We start from the raw sequence: 15,190 nt of genomic DNA on the forward strand, positions 1-15,190 counted from the left end.
AGACAGACAGACTTTCGTGCGCGGCTGAGGGAATATCTTACTTATATACTCCTACATAAAGGTGTAAATGAGAGACGTAAATGTGTAGCCGAGGGAATATCTAACTTATTTACTCGTGACTTAAGGGCGCTGAGCTACGGTACAACAAGGCTGGGTGTACGCAATAGATCTGCTCAAGGGAGAACAAAATATCTGAACATTAGTTACGAGTACATAACTCCTTAAAACACTCGTACTCATTACTGCAGGATTTCATACAGGTACTCGCTTTTTTTCATGTTAGCAATAGTCAATTACTAAAGCACATTAGTTATATTTGTAGTTAGACGTGGCATATTAGTTATATATGTGGTGAGATCTGTCCGAAGAAATGATAGAGCAAACAAAAATAAATGAAAAATTCTCAAAGTTTGGGCAATAACATCGCCAGGTATATAACATCGCGAGGGGCGCTCCTCGGCCCTATTCTCATTCAAGCTTCAAGAGGGAGAGCAGTACAGTCTATCCACTCTAGAGAAGGCTCGAGAGGAATAATTCACCCCTGAGGAAAATCGAGACGTGGCTTATTCCAGAGGGATTATAAGTGCAAGTCTGTACGAGAAAATTCACATTGCAACACAAGCGTATTCGCTATGGCTCCGAAAAAGGTACCGTAAGGGGTAGGCAGGTTTTTCGTTAATAACCCTGACTTACAATGCGCATTAATCAGCGGCATTATTAAGCGTAAAACATTTAATACATTACTCAAAATGGACAGCTACATTAAATGCGTTGCTTTTAATTCATTTTTATACTGATTAAATGCTGAATGAAAATTAGAAAAAGGTTACACGCAACTAGTGCACCGTATATTTTTGTCTGGAACGCCTGACAGACATAAATTAAGCTAGACTGAATCATTTCAATACGGCACGTGTTCGAAATGTGGGGGACTGGGTAACACCTCCCACATAAAGACAACATTTCAGGTGAACCTGGGGTAACAGCTACTACTGCTATTGCCACTATTTTCACATTGTGAGGACATGACTTTGCTAATACCGGTGTCAAAGAATCACATCATTATTTTTAGCCACCCTAGCTTTATGCTGTGGTGAGGTTTAACGTTAGGGGACTGCTTGAAATATGGCCAGTATACAGATGTTTTCATCTCGCAAGCGAAATGAGAAAATGTTTCTCTAGAGTCAAGAGCTTGCGATTTCGGAATATTTTAAAGGTAACACAATATCATACTGTATATATATATATATATATATATATATATATATATATATATATATATATATATATATATATATATATATTGTGTGTGTGTGTGTTCAAAAAGCCCATGATAGAAATACTACATCCTCAACCTTAGAGTGCGATCCGAAATGAATTATCAACTGCATGTGGTCTCAAATTAGTGATATTAAAAAAAAAAAAATCCAGCTGGGTTTTGAGCACCCAGCCATAAGTTTGCTTGCGCATACTTCCTTGCCTTCCACCACCAGTAGAGCACCATTTTTTTTTTTTTCTACTCGCGTATTTAGGAAGTGGAAAGGTACAGCAAGATGAAACAGAAATAGACCGTTCGAGTGTAGGTATTTGGTGCAGGCTAATTTTGTTTAGAATAAATCACTGTTTACTAGGGTGATCCTCCGCCCCACATCCCCTGAAATATACTGCCCAGTATTGAACACTACGGTGCAACAATATAATCTGGGCTGGTGCATCTGCCAACCAAACTAACTCAAGCTGGATAGAATGGGGAAGGGAATGAGAAGGGACAATAGGAGGAAGAAGCAGGAAGGAAGGGAGAGGGAGTAATAAACGAACACACATTTTTTACAAGGGTCAGAGGGTCCGTTTTGGCGTAGGCCTCTCTCTCTCTCTAATAGGGGGAAGAAGCAGGGAGGAAGGGAGAGGGGTGGGGAGGGAGTGATAAACGAACACACATTTTTTTACAAGGGTCAGAGGGTCCGTTTTGGCGTAGGCCTCTCTCTCTCTCTCTCTCTCTCTCTCTCTCTCTCTCTCTCTCACACACACACACACACACTCATGCATAAACATTAACCATTCACCCCTGCATGCGTGAACATACATACATACATACACAAATCCCTCCCCCACACACATGACAGGCTAACATAAACACCACAGCATTCCACACACACACACACACACACACACACACACTTACCATGGCTTAGAGTGGTCCCTTCGTCATTCCTTGCTCCTCCAATCTTCCCAGTCAGCCCACTCAAAATGGTGTTGTTCTTAATCCTGTCTAGGGACTTCTGGAGCGACTGGACGAGGGTGCGGTGATCGGTGATGGCGGGTTCGTGTTTGCGCTGGAGAAGAGAGGCTACGTGAAGGCAGGACCGTGGACCCCAGAGGCTACTGTGGAACATCCTGAAGCCGGTAAGATAGATATATGTATACATAAGTGCACAGATATACACAGGTGCCGGGGATGGATTGTGTGTGTGTGTGTGTGTGTGTGTGTGTGTGTGTGTGTGTGTGTATGCACGAAAGACTAGATATAGAGATAGAAGCCCTTGAGTGTACTTTTACGTGAATCTTCTCTACCCCTGTAGTCTGGTGACATTCTCTCTCTCTCTCTCTCTCTCTCTGTAACCCAACCCACATATGGCCAAGGTGTGTGTGTGTGTGTGTGTGTGTGTGTGTGTGTGTGTGTGAATGAGTGCACGAAAGACGATATAGAGATAGAAGCCCTTGAATGTAATTTTACGTAAATCTTCTCTACCCTTGTAGTCTGGTGACTCTCTCTCTCTCTCTCTCTGTAACCCAACCCACATATGACCAAGGTGTTAATTCTCTCCCCTTTTCCCACCAGTCCGTCAGCTGCACCGTGAGTTCCTGCGTGCCGGTGCTGACGTCATGCAGGCCTTCACATTCTATGCATCAGACGACAAGCTTTCCAACAGAGGCAACGAGTCCAGCAAGAAGTATACGGTGAGATGCATGGACACACACTGAATATGCCTGGCTAGATAAGTATAAATGTTGATAGATAGATGGATGGACGGACTGATGCACTGGCGGATAGACAGACAGATGGATTGATATACAGATAGTTATAAGTACATACTGATATAGGCTGGTAAAGCAGACGTGGATAGATGGATATGTAGAATACAAAAATAACGTGCAGTGTACTTCGTTTCACACAGTAAGCTTGCGGACTGGGGTAGTGAGACGCTAAGAACTACAGTACAGTCAGTTTGTGAGAAAATTATGTGCCCCGCTAATGTACTCTCAGAAGTTTGTTTACTTTTAGCTTTAGTTCCCCTGTAGCTGACATATACTCTTTGTTAGTAAATCCCCTCAACTAATCATTTCATAAACTGGGTAATGAGGCTGCTTATCTCATGACCTGTCAGACGATCGTGAATCTTTTTCCGGCATAAAACGTAGTTAAGCAGGCCAGAAAAGTGAGGCTATCACTTATTTCTCACTATTTCGATACCGTAATTATATACTGGCTGGGATGAAGACACACGATATACCCGTGGACGAGCCTGAGATCTAAAGGACGAGTTTTTACTATACTGGCCAAAATCAAGCTTCAAACCTTCCAACTTGCAGCGAGTGATGCTGTGCACCGGGCTACGCTGGACCTTTGTAACACGTTAGGAACATTACTTTATCCAAAGGCAGGTTCTTCCCACAGCCATCACTCGTTAGTTAAGTACACAGCATCATAATTGGCGTTTTCAGGGCACATAATTTGTTTACTTATTGGCTTACTTAATGACATGATTATTGGTATCATTATTTATTGGCATGCTCGTTTATTTGCTTATTTATTGGTTTATTTTTGTGGTTCTGCAGTGTGCGGCCATCAATGAGGCGGCGTGTCGCCTTGCCAGGGAGGTGGCGGATGAGGGCGATGCACTGGTGGCCGGGGGGTTGTCACAGACTCCCACCTATCTCTCAGGTGAGGATATACCACTCCCCCTCCCCCCTTCTCTCTCTCTCTCTCTCTCATGCCGTCACCTTATCTCACTCACATTCTCTGCCTGATACACAGTTTTATCTCATGTCTGTTCCACTCCGTTATCACTTATGACGCACACACACACACACACACACACACACACACACACACACACACACACACACACACACACACACACACACACACACACAAACGATAAGAACTATTCCACTAAGATAACAAAGATAAAGAAATATAAAATACGGTGTTTAAAGCTATCAAGCCTGAACCCCTTTACCCCGAGGTCATTACGCTGTTCTTGCTATTACTTGCCAGTTTTATTCCTTGTTAGAGAGTTTTGGTAGTGGAGGGATTAGATATGGCATTAAATTAACGTCACTAATTTCATCTTTTTTATTGTATTCCTGCTGTTGACATGCTAATTTATTTGCTTGAAATTGTTCGAACTTGTGGGAGGGGGTAGACAGTTCAGAAACTACATAAAGATACCTCCTAAAGTTGAAAATAATAATGTGTTAACAGGAAGAATGAACATAGTATACGTCGTCGCTCGTGACACTGAAAAATTATTGTCGACTAGTCACGGGACTTGGTTGTAAAACTGCCTGTGCTCCTTTTTTTTTTTTTTTTTTTTTCTAAAATTGCCATCTTTCCATACTGAATGCAGAATTTCAATACTGTATTTGACTGACACCAGAATATGATGCAAGTCACGAGGAAGTGCTATAGAAAGGATGTGACCCTTGGCACCAACTTGTTCTGTCACTGAGCGTCGTGAAACAAGACGCAAAAACAGGAAAATCTGGTCCATGTTATGAAGAAAAGCGTAGTGTGAAAAGCGTGCGTGAATGACGCTAATGCTTTTGGTGGTAAGAGTTTTCGCCTCCCACACTGGATGTAGGGAAGAGAGTCCGTGACAACACACGCGGATAGATAAATAAATTACAATAAGTAAATAAAACAAATAAAAGCGAGAGCGGAAGGTTTGGTGTTTGAATCCAACTGTGAGTTTGTTTTCCTTCTTAGCACAGTGAAAGAAGTACACAGATATTAAATAAGATATTGGAATACAAGTGGTTCTCATTATGTCGTGATTGGGTTCGAAGATATCAGAACTTTTAATAAAAAGTGCTGTAAATAGGGGGAACCGACAAATTAACGTTACTGGTATCAATGTAAGTAATGACAGCAATAATAAATAGAACTGATATAAAAAGGATATCCAACAAAGCAGTAAATAATGAATAACTAAAATAAAAATAAAAAAGGGACATGCAAGGAGGACGCGCTGAAGAAACCACTAATGGCCGCGTTCAGAACACTGAAGTAGGGGGCGTCTGTTTTGTTTTATAACCCCCATCTCCTGTGTTTCATTCAGCATAGGATAAACTTTTTCGAACTGGAGGAGGTAGATACAGCCTTATTAAACCCTTTCATCACGGGAGTTCATTTCTAAGTCGAATAAAATCGTCTGGTAGCAGCAAGAATACGCTGGTCACACCGGGATTCAAGGGGTTAAGATCTGTGAGAGGGAAGGTGTGTGTGTGTAATTCACCGGGTCGGTCAGGATCACTTGATGGTCATGATCGTCAGCATTTTGTGTGTGTGTGTGTGTGTGTGTGTGTGTGTGTGTGTGTGTGTGTGTGTGTGTGTGTGTGTGTGTGTGTGCAGTCCCCCTTAATTTCTGACGGTCAATTAGCCTATTATGGAACACTTGCCAGTATTAATTAGCTAGCTTGCACACCGCGCAAAAGGCCTAATTAACTGAGATTAGACAGCATAACAAATTAAAAAGCTCATGTGGGGTTAGCTTGGTTGCCACATTATGGCTCAATGTATTTATGATTTCCTGGGTTACAGTGAGTGATTATGTTTTTGTCACTCCCTGTATAATAAAAAAAATAATAATGATAGCAATGATGATGATAATGACTACTGATTTTGCAGGCATGAGTAAGCAGGACACCCAGAAGGAGTTCCAGAAGCAAGTAGATGTTTTCGTCCAGCACCAGGTGGACTTTTTGATTGCCGAGGTGAGTCTTGTGCCTGTGCTCACTGTCGAGTGGGAGGTGTATGTGTCGATTATGTACAGCATATATCGTTTACGGTGTGTGCATCGAATATAGGTGTATGTGTCGAGTAGGAGTAATTTATGCAGCCTGAAAATGTTTAATGAGGAAGAGATGTGGAATTACGTCTGGCTTTTCAGCAACTCGTAACCTGAACCAGTTTTCTCGCATTAAAATGTGTGTCTAGTTACGTATTCTTCCTTTATATGTACTACTTGCTTCTTTCCCATTACAGTACTTCGAGCACATTGAGGAGATGGAGTGGGCTATCGAGGTGTGTGTCAAGTCAGGCCTGCCAGTGGTGGCGTCCATGTGTATTGGGCCGGAGGGGGATCTGCACGGGGTGTCGGCAGGCGAGTGTGGCGTCAGGATGGCCAAGGCTGGGGCTCACGTTGGTAAGGCATGGGGGTGATGAAGGGTGTTTGGGTAGGGTAGGGAAGAGTAGGGCTGGGTAGTGTAGGGCAGGGTAGGGTAGCGTAGGGTTCTGTTGGGATAATTTAGGGTGCAGTAGGGTATACCTGCACAAGGATAGGCTAGAGAAGGGTGGGTTGGGTTGAGAGGTTAAATTGGAGCAGGACAGGTGATACAGGTTGGGTGGATCAATGTTGGTCTAGGTAGGTTAGGTTAGGGTAGGTTATATCAGGTTGGATTGGGCAAGGTAAATGATTAGAGTATGGTAGCTTTGGGTGTGTCAGGGATGGTCTGGGATAAACGTTATTTGGGTTAGGGCTGTGCAGGGGCGCCCACAGTAGTAGTCGTGGTGGACGCACATGTTGTAAGGGGGCCCAGTTTTAAGGACTAGGGGGTGGCGAGCAAAGCTAGCCAATTCAGCTATGTGTGTGTGTGTGTGTGTGTGTGTGTGTGTGTGTATGTTTTGATCAATTTAGAGTGCATTTTTAAGCTGTCTTAGACTTACGTTGATTTTCACCAGCTTCCTGATCTTGCGTTTAAGACCTTCCTTTCTTTTAAAAGCACCACTTTTTGACATCTTTACCAACAGTATTCTCGTCAGTCTGTAAAGATGTACAGTGTACGTTAAAAATATTGAGTCAGTTGTGTAACCGAGTAAGGAAATTATGTAAGGCCAAGCGCACGCACGCACACACACACACACACACACACACACACACACACACACACACACACACACACAAGCATCATTTCTTCCTGAGGAAATCGATAGTACTTTTGAATTTTGTCTAACTGCCTCAATGCAAACACTCCACATCCATTCCATAGAGGTGAACAGTATTCCATCAGCCATCTGAGAACGCAGATGACTTTTATAAATTATGGCCAGTTGCTCGTCAGTGAAAAATTCTCGGAGTCTGTATAGGAGCCCCAGTTTTTTAGATGCTTCTTTGGCAGTGGAGCTAACATAGGGTGTTCAGCTTAGATTAGTATTTAATGTCACACCGAGAATGTCAATACTAGAGGAATATTTACATTATTAAAAAGCATGTGGGAGTCGGAAGGATTCTGTCAGTCAGAAAGCTGATAAGCAAATTCTGACGAATAGGATACAGCATATTTAACCTAACAATGAATAATGAACTATAGGCTATAAGAAGCAAATCATGACATAAATCTTTATCTAGGTAAAACTTATACAGGTGTCGTCATTCAGTTTTCTCTAATGCCAAGAACAACAACACACACACACACACACACACACACACAGAGAGGCTTAAGCAGTCTAGTTCATAATAAGCCTATGTGTGGAGCCTGCAGAGTCTAGCACCGAAAATCCGAAATGGCATTATCCCTACAGTTCAAAGAATATTCATATCGTCTGTTACTGTAGTATTTCACTATGGTTTTGTTTCCTTACCTTTAGTAATAGGCTATCCATTCAGGCTTATTAAGCTATGCATCCCATAGCCCTATGACTTGGTTGAACCGACGGCTGCTGCAATTCCGCAATACTTAGAAATGAAACTGTGAAGTCTTATGGAGACTGCAGACATAAAAAATGCAAAAGCAACTTCCTAAGAGATATATAAAAAAAAAAAAAAAATAAACTCTTCTTCGCTTCTTCTCCGATTGTAAACAATGAACGTTCTGCAGCATTTGAAAGGCATAAAATAATAATAATAATAATAATCGATTGTTTTGTGAGTCTCTTATATAGGAAATTAGCTAGTAATAAAACCATTGTTTTATCAAATAATCATTCGGGTGACCAATTATCCAAGATATCAGAGAGACCGAAATACAGCATTCGACTTTATATAAAACAAGATTATGGAAACTAAAGAAAACCATCCCGAACGTAAGGACAGGGGTACCTATTTATTTTTTATGAAATTCTCTATTACATTGTGCATTCATTCATGAATTACTGATAACGTTATCAAATTCTTGTAATGATGATTGAGTATACAGTATGTTTAGGTAACATATCTGGTTATATTATTCTGTTTATTGTTGTTCAATATGAAATTTCTTTAAGTAAGTTCGAGGAGGTTTCCCTAACAGGGCCCCAGGGGACCCTTTCTTGCCTGGGGGACATACAATGGACGCACGTGCGTCCGCCTAGGGGTGCCCATGGGGCTGTGTTCGGTTGGGTAAGGTGGGTAGTGCTTGAGTAGATTAGGTGTACTTTAGCAGTTCAGGGTTGAAAGCTAATTGTTTTTTCAATGTCTGTCTGGAAAAGTTAAATTATTATAAGAATCAAGATAAATTTTAACCGTTGTGCCGTTCGTGTCAGAGTATGACACTGTATTAACCACTTCTCTTAATGAATTGTTGGTAAAAAAAAAAAAAAAAAAAAAAAAAAGCTGTCGAGACGGTTGAAAAGTTGCATTTTCAATGCACTTGTCTCAAGTTTCACTTCTTTACCCTCGAATGGAAGTTGAATAAGAGTACTTTTGTCAGTCTTGCTCACTCTCATTTATACTTTCTCTTTCACTATCTCCTGTGCAGCAAATATGCATACAAAAATATGCAGACACAAAGCACACAAACACAAAAAAAAAATCCTTTCAGTCATTCATTTTCTTTCTTTTTTCTTCCCTAACTCATTCTTTTCCCCTCATTCTCTAGTGGGAATCAACTGCCACTTTGACCCGTTCGTGACCCTGGAAGGACTGAAGAAAATGAAGGTGGCCCTGGATGCTGCCGGTATCAAGGTACATTTAATCGCCCAGCCCCTCGCCTTCCACACACCCGATGCACAGAAGCAGGGATTCATTGATCTGCCAGAATTTCCCTTCGGTTGGTGTCCACTTGTGTGTTTCTATAGTCTACCACATTTCCAAACTGTTTTATTCCTTTTAGGGTACAGTTGTCGTAGAGGAGATAGCCAACTACCAACATCCACATCCTCCCTTTCATTCAGAGATCTTATATTATTGCTACAGGTAGTTTAAATGTTAGATGTTATGTTATTGCTACAGCTAGCTTATTTTATTTAGCTTAGGGAAGAACTTTCGTAGTAAGGGAGTAAACCAAGCGCTCACTCCCTCAGGTTTGGAGCCCCGAATCTGCACCCGCTGGGACATGCATCGCTATGCTCGTGAGGCTTATGATCTGGGAGTCCGCTACATCGGTGGCTGTTGCGGTTTTGAGGCCTATCACATTCGCGCCGTGGCTGAGGAACTGGCCAAGGAGAGAGGAAAACTGCCTGAAGGTTCTCAGAAACATGAGCAATGGGCGGGGGGACTCAAGATGCATACCAAACCGTGGGTGCGCGCGAGGTATGTGCACAGACTTGGATTTACATAGTTCGCCGCTTTTTGCTTTTTTTATTTATTTTTTTTTTTCATTGTGCCCGTTAAGCACCTTTGTTAAGCCAGCGTCAAATCCATCTCGCCACTGCAGGTTTAAAAGTTGCCTACCCGCCACACATTTATTACCTTTTCTTCCCTCCACACATCCCCGACCTATTTTAACGGGAATGGGGGCGAGTTTCAGCCATCACGGCCACGATGATTGACAAATACACACATTTCTAAATATAAATTTTAATATGCGTCATCTTAACCTAATTCACCTTCCTAAACCCCCTACAGAGCCGGTCGCAAGTATTGGGAGAATCTTAAGCCTGCCTCTGGTCGTCCCTTCTCCTCGTCAATGTCCAAACCCGACAACTGGGGGGTGACGGCAGGAGACTCAAGTTTGAAGCAGAAGACTGCGGCCACCAGTGAAGAGGAAATTAATGAGCTGAGACAGAAGGTTGTTAATGGACACTGAGACATACTGGGGGAAGGTGAGAGTGTGAGAGAGCAAGAGAGCACAAGGGATGTAGAGAACGTGAGAGATCGAGAAAATGATGGCTTCATGCAGGAAGAGAGAAAACTGAAGAATACATGAGAATAAAAGGTTGGGTTAATCCTGTATTTAAGGGTTGCAAATGGGATAAGGAAGACTCGGGAAGTTATTTGGTATGAGAGAGAATATTATGTGTATACTAAGTTCTGCATTAGCTGAAACGAATGATACTATAGATAAAAAACATTAGTTGATAATGTAGATGACTTAGAAATAATAAATTTGCCGAGGAAGTATTACTAGGAACACTGTTATTATTATTATTATTTTAGCAGTTTTAATATTTTGCTCATAGATGTATGCATCCTAACACGACCAATTATATCAGCTGAAGGTATACAGCAGTGAAATAAGTCTATAGGAGGATGAGGAGAGGAAGACTGAGACTGAGGTAGAGGAGCATATGGAAGAAACGGTGAATTTTTTTTTTTTTTTTTTTTTTTTTTTTTTTCCTGAATGGCCCCCTGGGACTGGATGTCTGGCAATATATAAGGTGATGTTCTAAATAGCACGGGAGGGTTCGTAACATCTCTTCCTAAACGATATACTTTGTGTATTGCAGCTGAAGGCTTCTCTGTGCCGTTTACATCGTTTTTATTTGCATCTGTGACAGACAAGAGGATACTGAGGTGTTAGGTGCAGAACAAATCGCTAAGTAAACGGCGCCACGAAGCCTACAACACCTCTTAGAATACAGACCATAGTCCAAAACCTCTTCACTTCATGGACTTCATTTCTATTTTAGTCTTCTACATTCGGAATATATTCTATTTAGGTACTACCTCCGACAGGGTTACTGAAGGTTATATCTAATTCCTTCAGATTGCAAAGTCTCTCCTAATCTCAAAAGTCTGGAGGTAGCAAGAATTAAAAAGACATCCTCGCACTGAAGAGGTTAAAATCCGTCTATAATCTCACGATTTAAACACGATACATTGTATCTTGCTACCGCCAAACTATTATTTTTGAGACTTAGAACTGGATGGATAACATAGAATTCATTCTTCCAGCACACGAAATCTTTAAGTAAAAGTGTTTGGAGGTATGGAGGTCAACGTACCAAGGGGTTATACATATTAGCAATTTTCCCAGTGGATTTTTTTCTCAGTCTCAACTCTTAGACTAGTTCAAGAGCCTAGCGGCCCCTATCGGGCCGTTCACCACTTGCTCAAATGAGAAGTTTCTCCTGCGGAGATGCAAGAAAATCCACGGAAACTCCCCGACGCATTCCAAGTAATGTAAAACCAACGGGAACAATTATTAGGGGTCGAAATACCCCTTAGAAAAATTCAGCCAACTTGCTATTGAAACATGCCCATCTGTGACGCTGTTGCAACGATGCTACCCAGCTTCATCAAAATTCTTTTTCTGGTTTCTGCTGCACCACACACACACACACACACACACACACACACACACACACACACACACACACACACACACACACACTGAGAACTATACTGTATTAGGTTTTTAAGTTGGTTTTAGCTCTTACTTTTTAGTGTTAGCGATGACAGTACTGTTCATCTACGGTTATGGACTCCGATTTTTTACTCTATGTTCACGTGTAAAAGAGCTGGTATTAAATAAAGATTTCAAGTATTATTAAATGCTATCTTTTCTTTCCATCACTGGTTATGGATTGGAACAGTTGTCAGTTTCGGTATGATGAACCTGTATGTAGGAGTGATGAGAGATAGAGAGAGAGAGAGAGAGAATCGACAAGTTAGAGCTATCTATAAAATGCAAGTAACTCGACTATACTCCGTTTTTTTTTTTTTTTTTTTTTTTTTAATCGAGGCAAAGATGCACTTGACAGGTTGATGATGACTGGCTGAATGCAACATGTCCAAAAAATATTTACTAACCCAAATTTCCCCCTCAGATATTTGTTGTCAGTTAATAATGCTAGATTATGAAGTAATGTTGCATTCAGCCAGAAATCACCAATCTGTCAAGTGCATCTTCGCCTCGATAAAAAAAACTGAGTAGTACACTTACCTCATCACGACTAATACAACCACCGCAGTATTTGGGAACAGCTTCTTAACTTCCTTCTCCTTGGGTACCACCTCCACGCTACTCATTTACCTGTCCAAGCATCTCCAAATGAATGAATCTTGATACCGATTGTTTGGTACGTTCTCTATTTTAACTCCTTCACTACGATTTCTTAATTTTTCACTTGTTCTTACCACTACCAGACAATTATATTCAGCTATGGGAAGACCTCTCGCAGTGAACGGGTTACCATTTCCATGAACTCCCTTAAGTTCGATTACGCCTATATTCTTTTATTCTTGCTACTCGCCAGACAATTTTAAGCCTGAAAGAGACCCCTCATAGTGGAGATTTAAGGAAGGCTTCATAAAGTAAATCCGAGCAAAAGCTAAATCAAATAGTACGGAAACAGTATGACTAGACTCGTCTTCGTTGTAAAGGGTTAAGGGAAATCTCTCTTAATGATGAGGTTAAAAAACAAGAAACACACAGCATCGCCTAACACCAAGGTACCCACAACAGGAACTGGAAATAAAACATTGTTCAAAGTACTAAACCTTTAGTCAGACCTGGTGGTTCTAACTTCTTAGATTATGAAGTTGATTTTGCTAAGTTGATCGCAGCAACATATTAGGTACTTAAATCCTAAGAGTAATGTCGAATGTTTATTGTCTCATGACTGTGGTAGTTGTTATTGTGGAGTAACATTAATTTGATACAGTACATATTTTTTGTTAAAACATTAAATGATGCACAACTTTGAATCTCTGGATGAATACGACTAAAGATTATTTACTTACCCTTTCGCTGCTACTTGTATCTAGTTATTTAATTCAGGTTAACATAAGACAATGAATCTCATCTGAAATACATTCTCCCAAAATGATCTCTATTCACCCGTGCCCTAAAGTGGACGAACTCATGTATATTGCCCAAGCTAACGCAAATTGGTTTCGTTCAGCCGAGAGAATCCGAGCGATCAGGGTTAATAAAGATCAGTTCTTTTTATTTCACTAACCGATTAATACCCGTTTATTGTGACAAAGTTAAATATGTGATATATCACAACACCAGTAACATATTAAAGGGGTCAGAAAAGCCAGTGTGTTGTGTAAGACCCTCCCACACCTCACACCAATTTCACAGCTCTCTCGGTCACAATACACGCTACCTTTATCATACCTCGCATATAAGGAAAGATATATTTGTATTCTAGTCTGATTCGAAACTTTCACCTGGTTCTTCATTAACCTCGTCCTCTCATTCTACATTTCTACTCCTTAAATGACGTATTGTTCGTTTTACTGTGTGATGCGATGCAATTGACCACACCTAATGCTTAAAAAAAAAAAAAAAAAAGTCAAGCATCATCTCTCTGAAGGTAAGCTCATTTCAACGGGTGCCTTACGTGGATGATCAGCACCATTCCTGAGTCAACCACAAAGTGAATTTTTAACACCCTCACGATCCGGGCAACTCTAACCCTATTCCACTTAATGCCAGACATATGATTCAGCCTAGAAAGCGTAACAGTAGCCTGAGAGAGGTAGGGTATTATTAATCTCTGAGGCACAAGCACAACAATACCACAACACACACACACTAATACACATCACACTGTCTCACTTGTCTCATATTGCATACACTTTTTCATCAACCAGTCCAGCATCACCGACACGATGGAACTACAGCACTACTGCATACACTACATTTCAATTTTTTTGTGCAGTGATCGATTTACTTCCACTCTCGCTTACTGGACTCTTAAGTTGCATTCTAGTCCATCAATTTTGTATATTTCTTCCCCTCTTCTCATCATCTCCTCTTCGCAATATCTTCACTACGATTTTTTTACTCATGCTACCACGACACTAAATTAGAAAGAATCTCTATTAATAAATGAGTTAATGGAGGGCATAATTAGACTCTCCAATTCGAAACGTCTCTAAGCCAAACATTCATGTGGACCCGCTAAAACTAAAGTAAATGATGTCTTCGAAGTGATGGAGTTAACTATTTCATTATTACAGATATTCAGTCCTACACTTTCAGCAAGACATACAATCTTGTATTACATCGAGCTAAGCTTTCGTTGGTCCTTAACCAGTAAGTTCCTTTTGTGATAATGAATTAATTGAATATTCCGTGTAAGCGAGTGGAAGGGAGGTAAGAGTGGAAGCGAGAGTGTCAGCCGGAAAGTGTAAGAAAGTATGAGTGGAGGAGAATGAAATGACGAATGTAACTGAGTCTGAGATCATGTGTCTAACTGTTAGAGTAAGGAGAAAGGGGAGGGAGGGAAAATGTGACTGAGATGGTGGAAAAATGTGAGTGGAACTGTGAAGTGAGAGGTACAATGGAGGTGTGAGTAGAAGATGAGGCATGTGAGTGAAAAAGAGTAAAAGAAAGTTAACACGAAATATAAAAAAGGTACAATATGAACAAGAAAGATTATCAACGTGTAGCCTATCTCAGTAACGAGAGTCGAAGACAGAGGTGGAGTGTGAGAACAGAGATGGTGGCGGTGGGTCCTGTGGCATCTCCGTCCTTCTCCTGAAGGCTGAAGCGAACTGGTCTAGTGCTTTGTTTTTCTCTTTCACTTCTCTCCGCGCCTTCCTCTGTCCCACGGTGTTCCAGTGTAGCCTGAGAGAGAGAGAGAGAGAGAGAGAGAGTTGGTTTTATTCCAGCGGCCTAAAGACGTGCATTATATCCTTGCTAATTCCGAAGATTTTATTCAATTTAGGCGAAACACTACGTACTGGAGAAGTTACAAATAGCTCTCATTAATCCCTTCGCTACTACGGGACTCTACTAAGCTGAATAAAATCGTCTGGAAGCAGTAAAAATAAGCTTCAGAAAGTTGCCATCCTAGTGACGGGTCTTAATC

At 41.1% G+C, this 15,190-nt stretch overlaps 1 protein-coding gene across 1 annotated transcript; it reads left to right on the forward strand.

The window, feature by feature from the left end:
* The first annotated feature begins 478 nt into the window (after positions 1 to 478).
* Positions 479 to 11,875, forward strand: LOC145391498 (betaine--homocysteine S-methyltransferase 1-like). The gene is made up of 9 exons (XM_080266120.1): positions 479 to 647; positions 2,274 to 2,403; positions 2,840 to 2,958; positions 3,838 to 3,943; positions 5,912 to 5,997; positions 6,269 to 6,428; positions 9,079 to 9,249; positions 9,503 to 9,731; positions 10,047 to 11,875. Exons 1-9 carry the CDS (start codon positions 633 to 635, stop codon positions 10,225 to 10,227), a joined length of 1,197 nt encoding a protein of 398 aa, XP_080122246.1. The 5' UTR covers positions 479 to 632; the 3' UTR covers positions 10,228 to 11,875.
* Positions 11,876 to 15,190: the final 3,315 nt, after the last annotated feature.

Source organism: Coenobita brevimanus, chromosome 18 (genome assembly GCF_032717465.1).
Source record: "Coenobita brevimanus isolate Jiangsu-jjx chromosome 18, ASM3271746v2, whole genome shotgun sequence".
NCBI classification, from domain to species: domain Eukaryota; kingdom Metazoa; phylum Arthropoda; class Malacostraca; order Decapoda; family Coenobitidae; genus Coenobita; species Coenobita brevimanus.

Excerpts from the sequence above, each read along its gene's own strand:
- LOC145391498 (XM_080266120.1), top strand. Across the intron at positions 9,250-9,502 it reads TCTGCCAGAATTTCCCTTCG|GTTTGGAGCCCCGAATCTGC; the intron begins GTTGGTGTCCAC and ends TCACTCCCTCAG. Across the intron at positions 9,732-10,046 it reads AAACCGTGGGTGCGCGCGAG|AGCCGGTCGCAAGTATTGGG; the intron begins GTATGTGCACAG and ends AACCCCCTACAG.